Below are 15833 nucleotides of genomic sequence, written 5' to 3'. Positions count from 1 at the left end.
TGTTTTCCTTCAGCCTCAGAGCTCCAGGGGTTGGCAAGAAAACCACCCCTAAAAAAGGAGGTGGCGCAACGTTCGATTTCCACTTGGCCCTTTTTTTAGGGGCTGTTTTTGAAAGCCTTGTCAGAGGCTGAACTCTGAGTGACTGCAGAAATTCTCAGCAAACTGCTTACAGCTCCAGTGCTGGAGCTGCAGCACATCCAAAAATCCCTGCTTGCCTTAGGCCTGGGAATTCCAAGTCAAAGGTTTCGGTAAATGCCTTTCTGAAAGAACCAGTTCTACATCCCGGCTGAGCGTGAGGTGAAGCTTAATTTCCTTTGTTGTTTTCCTCTGGAAGACAAGTGAAAATGAAGAACGTGTTGAGAGCGTGGGGCTTTTCATTTGCAAAAGTCCTCATTAGCATTTTCTCTGCAGGGTGGGATAATCGGGGCTGGATGCTGTCAGGAAATCCATGGGTACATGGCTCCTATGCTCCAGCCCACTGCTTAGAAATAGATAATTAGGGTGATAAATAGGATTTTTTTTTTTTTCTGGAAAGGATATGATGCTGAGAAAGAAATTGCTTTGAACAGACAAAGGGGAAGTTTCCTGAAAAGTCTCATTTCAGGGTTGAGCCTTTGGCTGGCGTCTCCTGAGCTTACTTGTCATGGGCTGGCTTTCCCCTTTCCCTTGATCCTGGGAATAGCTGCCCTTGATTGTGGGATGTAGCCTTTTTTTTCCTTTCTTTTTTCCTTCTTTTTTCCTTGGAATGTAAAAAAAATCCAGTCACAAAAATGTTACAACAGGGAAAACTCATTTTCTTTTCTTCTTTCTTTTTTTTTCTTTTTTTTTTTCTTGTGCTGTTCTTTAGTGAAAACAAAAGAAAAAGGATTTCCCATTGCCATCTTGTCAGTACCAAACCCAGGGCAGGAGGCAGTGCCAGGAGCTTGGGGCTCACCAGCAGCCACTGGGTCTCCAGGGCCTTCCCTCAGTTCCTCTTTAGATAAAACCACCCTGGAGAACAGGGGATGAAAAGCTGGGATGAAAGAGTTTTGATAAGAAAATCTAAATATCCTCACCGTGATGGCATCAGTGACTTGAAAATTGCCAAGCTAATGAAGCCCAGGGGAATATGAGTCCAGGATGATAAATGGGCTTGGATTTGGGCAGTGTTTTGTGTTGTTGGGGGATGTTGCTTCTCACAGATAACCAGTTGTGTTTGCTCAGGATTCACCAGCTCTGGTGCAGCTCTGAAAGAAATCCCAGCAAATAAGTGCAGGCAGCACAAGGAAAGGACAGAAAGGGGTACTTGAAAGACAATCTTCACAAGAAAATATATTTTTGAAAGGCCCCAGTCAAACATATTTTTTCACTCCAAGTTGCTTTTCTCATGATCTGGTCATTCCCAGCACCTGCCATGTCCTGTATAAGGTGTTTTTAGGGAAATACCACACAAAGTGTGACCCTGTTTAAGCATAACCCCCTGATTTCTTTGCTGCACTACAGAAACTGCCAGTTCTTACTCACATATTTATAATTTCATTTAATTAAACTTACACAAGGCAATTTTCTAAGAAGATTCAAGGCACTTCTGTAGCTGCACAGTGGCAATGAGGAAAACCAGAACCCCTAAATATAGCTTATATAGATCCCTAAATATAGCTTATTATCCAGGCACTTGGGGAACTAGATAGGTCCACATGGGAAAGAGCCTCAGGTTGAGGCTTAGGGCTTTGGTTTTCTCTGCATATTTTTGAAACAGTGTTAAAATTCTTGTGGCATTTTAGGGATGGGATTGTGGGGGTGTTTTATGGTTTGTTTGGGTTTTTTGTTTGGTTGGTTGTTTGTTAGTTTTGTTTTAAACACTTGTCCAAGTGCCAGAGTGGTTTTGAAGCATTTTGTCAGATTCTGCCTCTGGTTTTGTTGTTGTGACTGTTGAACTCTCAAGTCCCTCTGTACCTGTTTGACAGCAGTGCAAGCTGTCGCTAAAATGTTTCCTGTGAGGGATTTTCAGAAATGAAACAGAATCAGAAACAGCCAAATTGTAGCTGCTGGAAGAGTAAACTTAGAGCAAACTGCACACCAGCATTGGTCTCCCTTAGGACACTTCTTATTTAACAACAGCAACAATTTAATTTTTTTTTTTTTAAGATAAATTGCTGTTGAAGTTGTTGTGTGCCAGTCCTGTGTGTTGCAATGGAGCAGTTCTGTGCTGTTGTTAACTCAGAGTATCCCGTGAGCCTGGAGAAGGGGAGGGATGGGCACAGATCTGGTTTCTGAGCAGGGACAGCACCCAGGGAAGGGCTGGAGCTCTGTCAGGGGAGGGTTAGGGGGGATCTCAGGTAAAGGCTCTGCCCCAGAGGGTGCTGGCACTGCCCAGGCTGCCCAGGGGATGGGCACAGCCCCCAGAGCTGCAGGAACACTGCCAGGGGTGCCCAGGCTGGGATTGCTGGGGTGTCTGTGCAGGGCCAGGAGCTGGATCAATGATCCTGGTGGGTCTCTTCCATCCCAGGAGATTTACAGAATCCCAGGCTGATGTGAGTTGGGAGGGACCTTAAAGCCCAGCCCCTAAAGCCACCTCCCACTATTCCAGGTGGCTCCAAGCCCTGTCCAGCCTGGCCTTGGACACTTCCAGGGATCCAAAGGCAGCCACAGCTGCTCTGGGAATCCTGTAACAGGGCCTGCCCACCCTCACAGGAGGAATCCCCACCTAATCTCTAATCTAACCCTGCCCTGTGTGATTCCATTCCAGGATTCTCACCCGTGGCAGTTCACGTTGGGATAGAGACGAAATAAGGAGGAGGAGGGGAGGGAGTTGGTAGAATTGGGCCATGGTAAAATATAGAAATTGTTAAAGATTTGTGCTCCTGTTTTCTCAGAACAAAAGCAGCCCGCGTTTATCTGCCCGGCAGGGGTTTCGGTAGCAAACGCTGCTGCTCTGCCATCCCAGCCCGGGCAGTCCCAGCCCGCGCCTCGGGGGCGGCTCCGGAGCGGCTGCGGCTGCCGGGATCCCCCGGGATGCTCGGCCGGGATTCCCGGAGGGGCTGTCCGTGCCCGCCGGCAGGCTGCCTGTCTGTCCGTCTGTCCTTCTGTCCGTCCGTCCGTGCCCGCGCCCCGGGGGCTGTCCCGCTGCCGCCCCGCGCTTCGGGGTTGGTTCGTCCTCCCCCTGCGCTCCCTGGCAAAGCGCGTTGGGAACCAGATAAGCACAATCTGGTGTGCGAGCGGGAGGGTCTGAGCTCCTGCCTGCCTTCTTCCTTTTTTTCTCTTTTCTTTTTTTTTTTTCTCTTCTTCTGCTTTTTTCCTTTTACTTCCACTCCTTTCCCCTCCCCTCACGAGAAGCCCCCAGCTCCCGAGGTGCCGCAGACAATGGAGCTGATGTGCTGGTACAGGAGGAGCTGATTAACGGGGGGGGGGGGGGGGGGGGAAGGGGAAAACCAGGGAAAAGGGCAAACGCCTGCAGCCCCGTGTGCTGAGATCACAGCTCTGCTCTGGGTACCGGGCACTGGTGTCACAGCCCATCGAGATAATTGCCTGCATTTTCCGAAGTTCTGGGAGCTCTAAGGATGCTTTCCAAGGCTCCATCAAAGCCCGCAGCTGGGATTTCTCCACGCTCTTAGTCCGGGGGGGCTCTCAGAACGGCCTAAAGCAGCCGCAAGCAGCAGTGGGATTTCTGTGTAACACCAGTGATCCCGGTAGGACCGGGGGCTGTGGGTGAGACAGCGGCCAGCGGGACCGCAGGGCGCCCATGCCCTGGTGTCCTTTGTGCGGGCGGCGCTTTGTACGAGCGGGGCACGGGGGCTGCAGGTGCTGAGCGGCGCCGGCGCTGCCCCGGCTCGGGCGATGCCGCAGCCCCGCCATGGGGCACGGACACCGCGCCTGACTCATTCAAACCCCGACAAAAAAGTCTTGTGTCGCTAAAAGCCCGCTGCAGACCGCGGTGGCGGCGGCGGGAGCGCTGGAAAATGCTGAAGTTAAAGGCCTTCTGCTTGGATTACTGGCAGTTTTTATGTCTCCAGCCTCTCCATGGTTTCTATAAAAGGTAAGAAAACGTTAACTCTGCGATGCTCTTCAGCACATGATGCCACCAGGGTTTTTCCTCCCCGTTGTGCTCCCTGGGAGAAGGGAGAAGGGAGTGGTAGGCAATTAATGAGAACTTGTGACAAAGATTGTAAAGCTGCTTCTTTCTTTTTTTTTTTTTTCTTTATTGCTTTAATTATCAGCTGTGCATGCAGATGTGAAGGTGAGGGTGCTGTTTGGTTTTAACCTCTACTTTAGGTCACATCACCTAAGACTCGGGACTTTTTCCTCCCTGCTGTTTTATCCTTAGGCACAGTGGCTCGTGCTGGAGTGTCCACACTGTACACGACACTGGCAGATTAATTGAAATGTCACGGGAATTTATGGAACGCAGAGAAGACCCTTTATTTCCCTGAGATATTTAGCAATATAACAGTTCATCTTTCCTCTCCCTCCCAGCACAAAGTGCACATCAGAGTCATTCAGAGCAGTGGGCACTTCACTTAGACAGGTCTGACACCCAGCTTAAATGATTGATGGTGAATGGTGATCCTAAAGAATAGGTCTGGGTGTCAGATGCATTGAGCTTGCCTATTTAATGGAACAGCAAAATAAGCAATTCCATTTAACATGTCCCTGAACTTACCCTGATGCTTTTTAATCTACACTTCGTTTTCCTTGCTCCTGATTTATGGTGCTGAGCAGAGGGAATTGGATGGGTTTGAATTTTCTGGGGGGAAAGTGGGGATCCCTTGGCTGTGAACAAAACCCGGGCGATTCTCTAAACCAGGATTCCGTTCTCCTTACGTACACTTTCTGCCCTGGCTACCTATTGTCAGCCTACAGAAAGTGCTTTGTACTAAATGCTAATTGCAGTTGAATTTTTCATGCAGCGACTGAAGGCTGGAAAAGGGAACTGTTCCAATCTTTTTCAAGGTTTGGGGGGTGCCCCGCACTTTCTGCATTGAGCAACATGGGACCCTCATCTGTGACCATTGGCTTGTGAAGTTTCAAAAGATAGCTTTATTCTCCTCTCCTTGGAGTTTTTCACAGATTCCACTGCCAAGCCAAAAAATTCCCAACCTAGTCCCAGCCCATTGTGATGTTTTCCTTGCATATAAAATAATAGAAATGGAGCCAGACTGTTTTGACACAAATAAATACTGAACTCGAGCTTTCTGTCTTGGGTTCCTGGCGAAATCCCAGCTTTGTGGCAAATGAATTTACTGGGGACTTATTCTACATCTCCTAATGGAAACCCTTGCAAAGGGCTGCCCATTTATTTCCTTCCAGAGAATTAATTTACTTGCCATCACAGCCTGGATGGGCTTGAATCTTCTGTCTGCATGGGCAGCACTAAACCAGGCCTTAAGCACTTCAGCATCACATAGAGGCACTTTGTTCTCATCTTTTTGAGAAGAAAAGAAAATTGAAGGAAAGTTGTAACTTCCTCATGTTTGAAACAAAATAATTTGTTGGTTAAAGCACAAACAAGTGTGAAAAGCAGGTGTTGCAGAATAACAAACTTTAAATGCAAGGAAGTTCATCTGAAAAAAAAAAGAAAAAAACTTTCAATTACTTTTTATTAGTGATTGTAAATTGTTTTAAATGCTCTTGGAAAAGAGCCCAGGGGCAATGGGGAGGATTTGTGTGTGCCCCGTGTATATATTTCCTATTTTTGTGTATAAAATGAGGTAACAGATAACCAAAGCAGGACTTGGGTAACATTTCCATGGAGTGACCATACTCTTTCCTTCTGTGCACTGCCTGACTCTGATTTTCAGTTGCAGTCACTGCTCACAGCTGTGGAAAATGTTCCTGGTTGCTTTGGAAGCTGTGACTTGCTGCTCCATGGTGGGATGTCCAGCTGTGTTTTCCAGCTTTTATTATTCAGGGCTTTCTTGTGGGTTCATGTCCAGAGAAGGGAATGGAGCTGTGGAAGGGTTTTGGAGCCCCAGGAGAGGCTGAGGGAGTTGGGAAAGGGGCTCAGCCTGGGGAAAAGGAGGCTCAGGGGGGCCCTTGTGGCTCTGCACAGCTCCTGACAGGAGGGGACAGCCAGGGAACAGGGACAGGAAGAGAGGGAACAGCCTCAGGCTGGGCCAGAGGACCCTCAGGGTGGATATTGGGAAAATTCCTTCATGGAAAAGGTGGTCAGGCACTGGAACAGGGCAGTGCTGGAGTCCCCATTGCTGGAAATGTTCAGAAAACACACGGATGTGGCACCTGGGGACACGGGTCAGGGCAATGCTGAGGGAATGGTTGGACTCGATTGTCTTTGAGGGCTTTTCCAGCCAGAATTCAGTGATTCTGGGTCTGCTGCCTGGCCTAGATAATTCTGATTTCTGGTAAAATCTTATCTTGCTCTGGGGTGCACTTCCATGGAAATGAAATCCATGGGCTTGAAGAGAATTCTGTGTGGGGTGTGTTGGGGTTTGTGGTGGCCCCACTGGGGTTTGTGGGCTGGGAGAGATGGAGGACAAGGAAAATGATCCCTTCCCCCTCCCTGGCTGTGGCTGCAGTGCCAGCTGGGGCACTGCAAGCAAACACTGAGCCTGGGTGATGGGAGAAAGGAGAACTAGGACAGGTTTTCAAGTTTATTTATGTATACAGGGTAAAAAATCCAGCTCCAAAATAGCAAGCTGGGCATGTGGCACTCCTAAAGAAATGCCAGGTAAGGGCAGACACCACGTGTACAGAGAGAGCCTCTCTGGAGTTTGTTGTCCCAGCACAGCCAGGGGAGGGGGAAACTGGGAGAAATTCACCAACCACACTTGCAGTCTGTTCCTTGAATTTGGCAGCACCTGCAGAAACCAGGACTTTGCCCATCCCATTTATGTTCACAAAGCAAAGTTACTGCAAGGTAACAGTGCCTGTGCCTCCAGTAATGTGTTTGTAAACCAGCAGCTAAACTGATTTATCCAAGTGTCAGCAAATTGCACAAAGCAAACGCAGGGGACTGGGGTAGAAACCTGCTCCAGGAAATGTTTGGTAATTCAGTGATTCATGAAAATGAGATTTCAGTGCTCTTCAGTTGCCAGTAACACTGAGTGCACTTTGGTCAGAGCCCCTCACTTGGGGGCTGCTTTTGGTGCCTTCTGAATACAAGCACTGAGGTGCTGAGATGTGTTTCTGTGGCAGATTAAAGTGTAAGATGAACAAATCACTGTCAGGTTCCTGCGGGCTTGGCAGGATGAACGTCTCATGCTTTACTTCCAGCATTATTATAAAGCCATGTGAGTCCAGGTTTAGCAGTGAAAGTGAAGATTTTCCTTAGCCAGGGGGAAAAGCTCCGTGCTGTGCTACTGCCAGCTGGTGGGTAATAGCCCAGGCTAGAAATTGTTACCATTAGCATTGCATTAAAGATCAAGCAGAAGGTGAGGAAATGTGTGACTGGCACCGAGGGCAGCTGTAATCTGCAGATTTTCCCTCCCAGAATGTCTTCTCTCTTCTGGCTATAACAGGAGGATTTCAAAAAACAGAAAGCAAGTGCCAAGTTTGTAAAGGCTGTTTGATTGGAATGCCTTGTTTGGCAAACAAAACTGTTTTTAAATTATTTCCTGCCATTTTCAATTTTTCTTTCATGGGTTTGGTCTCTCTAAAGGAGGCACGAGTCCCTTCCAGAGCAATTAGGGCCATTTGTAATGAGCCACCCCAGTGGAATAAGCAAAGGGAGAGGTGGCTACCTCTTTGAAGCCAGGGATTAGCTGGAATTGTTTCTGCCACCCTTCAGCTGGGACTCACAGTTCCAGCACCCTGCTTCAGGATAGGGTGATTCATGTGCTTGAGCCCATCTCTGGGCAAAATAGGTCTGTATTTTGGTGTATGATTCATTCCCATGAGGATGTTTCAGTGTTGATTAAAAATGAAAATGCTTTCATCAATTGGCTTGTTAGGAGCAGCTGACTGCTGCCACCCTGGAATATCAGAGTATCTGAGTGTCAGAAGCTGCTTGAAGCCACTCTGATATTTCACTCCGCAGGGCACCTGCAGCTCTGTGCTCATCCTCTCTCCCACTCTCTTATCCTAGAAAAATGTGTAGCATTTGAAGCCATGAAAGGAATTGCCAGCCTTAATTTAGATGCTGTTCCAGAGGCAGCACACGGGGCTTGAAGTGATCTGTGTCAGGGCTGTCCTTTGGGTTAACTCTTTGTTACAAAGAATGTGCTTTGAGAGGCTTTGTTCCTCATTCCTGGTGCTGCCAGCGTGGACTCTGCGCTGGGGTTGTGTGAGGTGGTTTCAGATGTATTGGGGGACTGGCACAGAGCATGCTGCTGCTCTCTCTAAGGGGAAGGCAGCATTAAAAAAAGGTGTAAAAAACTCCCTGGCCATGGGTCACTACATAATTAAATTCATTATTTAAAAACAGATTTAATGAAGGGGGAAGAACTTGTATACAATCCTATAATGCCACATTCCTGGAGGTGATGACTGCATGCTAATTACAGACCTCAGGAACAGGAGTAAGGGGAAAAAATCCTTGAAGTTCTGGTTCATGAGGGCAGGGAAGTGCTTTTGCCCAGTGCTGGGCAGTGATGTCAGTGAGTCTGTGCATCTCCTTGCTGTCACTTAAACTGAGCTCCTTTGCAGCATTCCAAACAAAACAAAAGCAAAGTGGGTGGGGAGAATTACTGGAGCTCTGCCTTGAACTTGCATTTGGAGTTCACCATATATGTTGGTAGAAACAAATAGAGTTTGCTTTCACTCGACAGTGACTTCATCCAGAGCAGGGCTGAGTCATGTGCCCCTGGAGCAGCTCCCTCTCCAGAGGATCCTTTGGCCAGGCTGCTGCAGCTGCAGAGCAGCTGAGAGCTTCCCCCACCTCCCAAATCCACCCCCTCTGCAAGCACAGCCTGCAAGCAGCACACACTGCAGTATTCCCACAGTCAGCAGAAAAATTATCAGGAGCAAACCTTCAAATAAACACACAAAGTAGCAAAAAGGCCTTAAAAGCCATCAGAGGATTTCTCTGTGCTCAGGGAAGTGATTCTAACTTGGGAAATTTCAATGAAAATACACCAAATACCTGCTAAACTGGTGGAAGCCTTCCTTGCCATGTCATTAATTGTTCTCTGTGTCTGAAGGAGTCTTTGTGCAGGGGTTCATTGCTCTCATGCCTGAAATCCACACTCCTGGTGTGCCTGGTACCCCTCTGCTTTCCCTGAGGTGAGCTGTGGAATTTGTGCACGGCTGAGCCAAACTCTGCACCAATCATCAACAAGGGCTGTGATGCCTCCCTGGACCAGTGCTGGAACTGGGTTGAACTGGGTTTCAGACCTGGCAGTTCCTTGTGTGTGTGCCTGCCTTTTCCCCTCCCTTTTCCCATCTTTCCCGTTCCTGCCTTTCCTTCCCTTCCTGCCTTTCCTTCCCTGCCTGCCTTTCCTTCCCTTCCTGCCTTTTCCCTTCCTGCCCTTCCTCCACCTTTTCCCACCTTTCCCCTGCCTCTCTGCAGTCCTCATGACATCAATTCTCCAGGCTTCCTAAAACTTTCCATCTCTCCACCCCCTTCCCTCTCACCCAGGAACCATGTGTGAGCCCTCAGGTTCTCCCTTCCTCACTCTTGCACACATTTTAACCTTCCACAGACAGCTTGGTGGGGATTTTTTGGAACTGGGGTGCCTGTGCTGGGGGTTCCTGCTCTTTAGCTGGATCCCTGGAGCACTCAGAGTTTGCCAGGCTTTTCTTTCCCTCTCCAGTCTCTCCTGTATTTGGATGCAGCTGCTGGGCAGCCCCTGGAGCAGTCACATTTTAATTGTGCCTCTGGCTCCGTGCCCTGCAGAGGGGAATTGGAAGCTTTCTGAGTTCCCTTTGATCGTTGTCCAAGTCTGAGTCACAGCACAGGGAGCCCGGTGGTGGCCTGGAGACATCCCAGGAGTCTCTCAGAAGCTGCAGCCTGGAGGGTGCTGGGGGGCTCTGCCAAGGATCCCAAACCCTCCAGCCTTTGGGGGTGAGGGGAGATGCCCTTTACCAAAATGCCAAGTCCAGGCTGGCTTTGTTCCCCAGCAGGACTGGCATGTGCATGTCACTGCTGTCAGCTCCCAGGAAACACCAGGGTTTGCATTTCCTTAGGAATGTTTGTGAAAAATCAGCAAAGGAGGTTTCAAAGGCAATGGAAGAGAATGCAGCAAAGGCTGGGAAGAAAATAATGGTGAAGATATTTTACTAAAACCTCCTAAGTCAAAATGTTGGCTTGTTGCAGGTTGAAGAGTTAAAGATGCCCCAAGTAGTCCAAAAAGCCAGAATGCTTTTTCAGAGAAAAAATTAAACTCCATCTATTTGTACGACTCCTTGCAATCCTTAATTGGTAATAGCTGTTGTATAAGGGGAGTGCTACCTAAGTTAAAAATAGGTCTGGGACTGCACTGACAACCCAAACCAGGCTGGCTCCAGCAGTCACATTTTCCTTTTGTCAGATGACCTACAAATGTAACACACATCAGGACAGAAATGCTGTCAAATCCTGCTTTGGGACCATTTCATTGTGGTAAAGCTTCAAAAATCCAGGCAAATCGTGTTCCTCCCCCTTGAGGGCTGCAGCAGGGCAGGTTCCCTGTGCCAGGGATGTTGTGCTGAGCTCACTTGGGCTGAGCCTGGGCACAGGGGCAGCACTGATCACCTCACACACTGTGGCTGAGGGGATGCTGCCATCCAGGGCACTCAGCTTTATCCAGATCCAAACCAGATCCATTGTCCTGACTGCTGCTTTGCTCTGGGCTCCTCTCCCTGCTTGTACCCACCAAGCTCTGCTTATCCTCCTGCAGGCCCTGCTGCCAAGCAGGAGTGGATCTCCAGAGGGGGGAGAGTGATGGAGTGTGAGACTCCAAATTGAGCCCTGCCTTTCTATTAATAGCATTAAAAGTAACACACCACCTCCAACTTGTAAAGGAACCTCAGCTCCAGCATTTTTAAATACTTGGAGTGATTTATGTCCCTTGTGGTATCTTTGCCTGCAGCAGCTTTGTTTCCAGTGTGAAAATTAGAAAATAGATTAAAAACCTCCCGTTCCTCAGAAATGGCCTCAAGCTGTGCCAGGGAGGTTATAGGTTGGATATCAGGAAAAATTTCTTCACTGAAGGGGTTGGAACAGGCTGCCAGGGCAGTGGTGGAGCCCCCATCCGTGGAGGGGTTTAGATCTGTGGATGTGGCACTTGGGGACATGGACCAGTGGTGGCCTTGGCAGGGCTGAGGAATGGTTGGGCTCGATGGTCTTTGAGGGCTTTTCCAACCCAAATGATTCTGTGATTCTATTCTGCCTTTCCTTCCCTCCCCACCCCCCAGCACTGGGGGTTTTGGGGATTTCTAACTGCTCTCCATTGCTCTGGGTTCCCTTAGGAATCAAAACAATTAGGAGAATCCTATTATTGTCCCTAGAATGGGTGGCATGTGCTTGGCAGTGGCCAAGTTGAGGGCTTTGACAAACTTGGTGAATTTTTCCCAGTGTTTCTGTGATATTGATTCTTGCAACTGTTTTCCTGCCCTGCAGCAGCTCCCTGCTCCTGTGTGCAGTCAGCAGAACCAAAGCTGTGTGTCTATCTTAGTGTTCCAGGCTGCCTTGCTGCAAACCTTCCTGCATCAGCAGCTCCCCTGCAGCCCCAGCAGCTGGGCAGAGCCTTTCTGCTGACCCTGCAGCTCAGGGGACCCACCTTCAGCTGCCTCCAGCTCCCAAAAGCCACAGCATCATCTCTGAGTCAGTGGTTGTGGCTGTTGGAATTCAAGATTTCCTCCTAGAAGAGATGCAAAATGTTTTCCCTGATTTACAGGCAGCAACAACCAGGTTCAAGGCATCCATTGTGGCCACTAGTGATGCTGGGTTTGGCAGAAACAGTCCTGAAGTGGGAAGAAATTTTGGAAGGAGGCAGAACTTCTCCTTGCACCTTCCTGTTGCGGGTTGGGAGGACTCAAGAGCTCGTGTTCCATGGGGCACTGTCATGGGTCCAGACACACAGGGCTGCAGGCAGGGAGAGCTGCTGTGGGTTCTTGCAAGCAGGGCAGAGCAAAAAGTTTTCAGGGAGAAAGAAAATCAGAAAGTGAGTAAATCTGTGCAGGGAGTTGAGCTCGGGTGGGTGCAGTGATGTGCTGCGAATGGAATCTGTTTTATTGCAAGGGGAAGAGATAAGTGATGAAGTTCTTATCCACACCCAGAGGGGAGGAACAGCCCAGGCAGGCAGCTCCAAACAGCCCAGCCTGTGTGAGTGTGGGGGGCAGTGTCACTGCAGTGGGACAAGAGGTGGTGATGGGTGCACAAAATGGAAAATCCATGTCCAGGGCAGACATGGCCCCTGCAGTGCTGGGGCTCATCCTGGTTGTCCTGAAGGGAAGGCAAACAAGGCTTCCAAACAGTGAAATCACTTGGCATGCAAATGTGTGCCTTGTTTGGGGCACGGTGATGGAACAAAAGAGAGGGAAGTAAACAGCCCAGACAAAAGGGCCTCAGTGTCCCACTGCTCCTGGAAAAGCTCCTCTGTTCCTCAGTGGGATTGTTCTGGCTACTGACAAACAGCTCAAGTGCCCAGTTCCTCCTGGCCATCCCTCCTGGGACCTCCTTGGTGATGATACCCCAGAGGAGCTGCTTTTAGAGAAAATGAGAGACAGAAACAGGTTCTATTAATCTCCAGTTCTTCACAGCAATCAGCAGCTATTCCCTGGTGCTGCTGGCACATCCAGCCAGGCCCTGCCTTCCCTGGGCTCTGCAGGATGCTGTGGGCTTGAATATTCCCCTCAAATATCATCCCAAGGAGCATCCCACACCAATCCTTTCTTCATATTTGCAGCAGAATAAATAGCACTTTCTCACAGCAGAGATCTAATCACAGAACTGAGCTATGACTTATATTAGCTCATGGTGTGATTTGCACAGTGTGCAGCATTTTCTGGGTGTCTATTAAATTATATGTATTTCCTGCATAATAATAATAATTACAAAAATAATAATATTTCCTGCTTGTTTGGAGGAGAAGCTACTTGGATTTGTCCAAGTCTTCTGGGAAATCAGTGGACAAGCTCAGCCCAGGAGCTAAAATACTCTCTACACTATTTAATGGTCTGGTTTTCACAGGAAGTGCTGCAGCAATGATTTAAAAACCAAACCAAATCAAAAACCGGTCCCCTGCAGCATCTCACCTCTGCCCCATGATGTTCCCATGTTGTTTTAATTCCTTTGGTTGCTGGTTGTGCATAAAATTTAGAAATGTGGCTGAAGGAGGTGATGAAAACACTGCTCTCTTGTAGATCTCTTCCACTGAATCTATCTTTAGAGACAGATAAAAACACTATTCCTGCAGATGTTGGTGCTGTCAAAATATTGGGACTGCAGGGGAATCAAGGAGGGTGTAATCTAAATACATCAATTACACCAAGGGCTCAGGATTGAGCTCAAAGGGAGGGAGGGACCTGCCACAGCTGAGGGTGCTGTTTGATACCTCTGTACTGCACAGGAAAGAAACTACTGCTTTTATTCTCTTTATATAATGGGTTTATTTATGCACATGAAATCTTGCAAGTGTACAGGGTACAAAAACCAGAAAATCTCTCCTGTAGGCACTTCATCTCTGAAGTTAGGGAAGGGACAGGGTTCAACTGGGCTGCCTGAACTTACATAGCTTTTTCCAGCATTGAAATGTATTTCTGTGATTATGTTAGGAACAGATGTATAAAAGTTTTCTAATGTAATTTTCCTTCATTAAGGCAGCTGATTTAAATGTACAGTGTGCTGTGGAAGTTGGTGTGACTTTTCCTGACCAGCCATCAATAGCTTGCTCCAGGAGCAATTATCAGGAGCTCCCAAAGCAGAATGTATTTCAAAGAGTGGGAACAGTCACGAGACCCCGGGCAAAATGGCCTTAGAGAAAATGGAGTTATGCAACAGCAAACAGACAGTTAATCACGGATTGATTCTGCTCTGTGAAGAAACAGCATGAACTTGGTTTCTTGCTTAATTAAGTTTTATAATATAAACATGTATCTGATGTCCAGAAGGGCCCCTGATAATGGTGCTGTTGACCTGGGCAGAGAAGGGAGTGTGGGCTGAGCAGAGGCTCAGGGAACTTTTAATCTGTCAGAGCAGCAGCTCTGACTTGCAGGGTGGTCTTGGAGATGCCAGGGCAGGATTTAAAGGGCTGGTCTCTACAACAACAGTAACAATACTGTTTTTGAAAGTTTTTGCCATGTGAGTGTGTGCTGGGGCTTCAATTCATTGAAACTTTTGGCAATAAATGCTATGTATTTGAACTTATTCAACACAGCAAAAGGATTCCACATACATAATCTATTTTGGGGTGGTTTTTTGGTTGATTTTGGGGTTTCTTGGGTTTTCTCAGGGGTTTTTGTTGGTGGGGTTTCTTCTTAATCAGATCTTGCCATTTTACTGTTGCTGTCATTTCCAGGCTGAGTGTCACAGCTGATACTCACCACTGAAAGCCATTCTTCGTATGCCTTCAAATCCAGCTTTGGAAAATGACTCATTACTCTTTTTTTGGCACCAAAAAGTTTATTACAGTACACAGAAAATTCTGCAAACAGCTGAGGGTTCCTCCAGCCCGAGGCATTTGATGGAGCATGTCCTGGGTTAGCACTTACAGCTCTCGTAAGGGATTTTCTAGGGCAGTGTTACTGGGCTGAGGGGTTTTTTGAAGTGGAATAAATGGGAATAACTTTCTGCAGGTGCTGCCTAGGTAGAGTTTTCTGACTTGGCAGCTCAGAGCAGTGAGTGTAACACGGAGCTTTCTGAACAGCCTCTAATAATCTCTGCTGGCTTGTGAATAATGTAAACACCGAATCTTATAAATCACGGAGAAAGGAGTAACCCGAGCCTTCAGATGGGAAAGCTGCCTTCCCTGGGAGTTCACTTGAGTGGAGGTCGGAGGAATCACTTGGAGCTGGTGAATCAGAGCTGGGCTGCTGCCTGAGCTGGGCTGGCTCTGCTGCGCTGCCGAGCCCGTGCTGGGCTCTGGGATCCTCTCTCTGCAAACACCACGGGCAAGGCCATGAAGGGGGATGGCAGTGCCATGTGGAACCTGATGTGGAAATACTGCATTTCTGTCAGGACCATCAGGTACGGGGGCATTTGTAAAACTTTGCTTTGGGAGGCTGAGAGGTGCGTGTGTTGGGGCTTGTCCGTGCTGCTGCTGGGCTCTGCTCCCTGCAGAGTTAACTCTCAGCAGCTTGTGAGGGCTGCTAAGGTAAATTCTTCTTCCTCAGACTTATACTGAACGTGCAGAAAGAAAATTATATGGTTGTTACAAAGAAATCTTCCAGGAAAATGTAGTTTTCTGTCTCATTTGCAAGCAGGAGAAAATAGGAATATGAAAGAAACTTTATTTTAGCAAGTGAAAATTCAAAAATTCTGCTTCTCTCCTGAATGCTTGCTTGTCATAATTATGTGTTTGTTCTGTCTCCCAAATCCAGAGGTTGAGCAGCTGTTCTTGGCACTCTGTAAGCATCACTTGCAGGGAAGGGGGGTGTAAAGGAGGTGGCTTTTAGGGCAGGATAAACCCCTGGGTTCAGTGGCTGTTGCCTCCAGGCTGGAGTGGTCTGTGAGCCCACCTGGGCAATGCCAGGGGCTGCAGGAGGGGCTGGGCTGTGGGTGCTGAGCCTGGCTGGGCACAGCCCGGGGTGTTGGACACTGCTCCCTGCCAGGAGCAGCTGCCCAGGATTCCAGCAGAGCTCATGGCAGGAATGAGAGACACTTGATGATTGTGCATCCTCACGGCGTTTTTTTTGTATATTTCTAAATAGTTCCCAGTCCCAGGCCTTGGTTTCTTGGGGGGACACAGCTGTGTGGGCTAAGTGGTACCTTTGGCCATGCCAGGTCCCCTGGAGAGGTCGTGTAATCCAAGTAATTACTG

The 15833-nt window shown here is 48.3% G+C and overlaps 1 protein-coding gene across 11 annotated transcripts in view; it reads left to right on the top strand.

Annotated features, from left to right (window-relative positions):
- IQSEC1 (IQ motif and Sec7 domain ArfGEF 1) overlaps window positions 1-15833 on the top strand; it is a 300151-nt gene that overhangs the window by 164233 nt on the left and 120085 nt on the right. The window contains exon 1 of one of the 11 annotated variants that reach the window (XM_054281174.1): window positions 3858-4015. The exons of the other annotated variants lie outside the window; for them this stretch is intronic. Within the exon in view, the coding sequence (XP_054137149.1) occupies window positions 3939-4015 (77 nt within the window). The 5' untranslated portion in view covers window positions 3858-3938. Of the gene's footprint in view, window positions 1-3857; window positions 4016-15833 lie in introns of those variants that run through there. 11 annotated transcript variants of the gene reach the window in all.

Source organism: Melozone crissalis, unplaced genomic scaffold (assembly GCF_028551555.1).
Source record: "Melozone crissalis strain CALT ecotype California unplaced genomic scaffold, PUWL_Pcris_2 ptg000029l_1, whole genome shotgun sequence".
Lineage (NCBI taxonomy): Eukaryota > Metazoa > Chordata > Aves > Passeriformes > Passerellidae > Melozone > Melozone crissalis.
The sequence above is the reverse complement of the archived record's forward strand: the minus strand, read 5'-3'. Positions and strand labels throughout refer to the sequence as shown.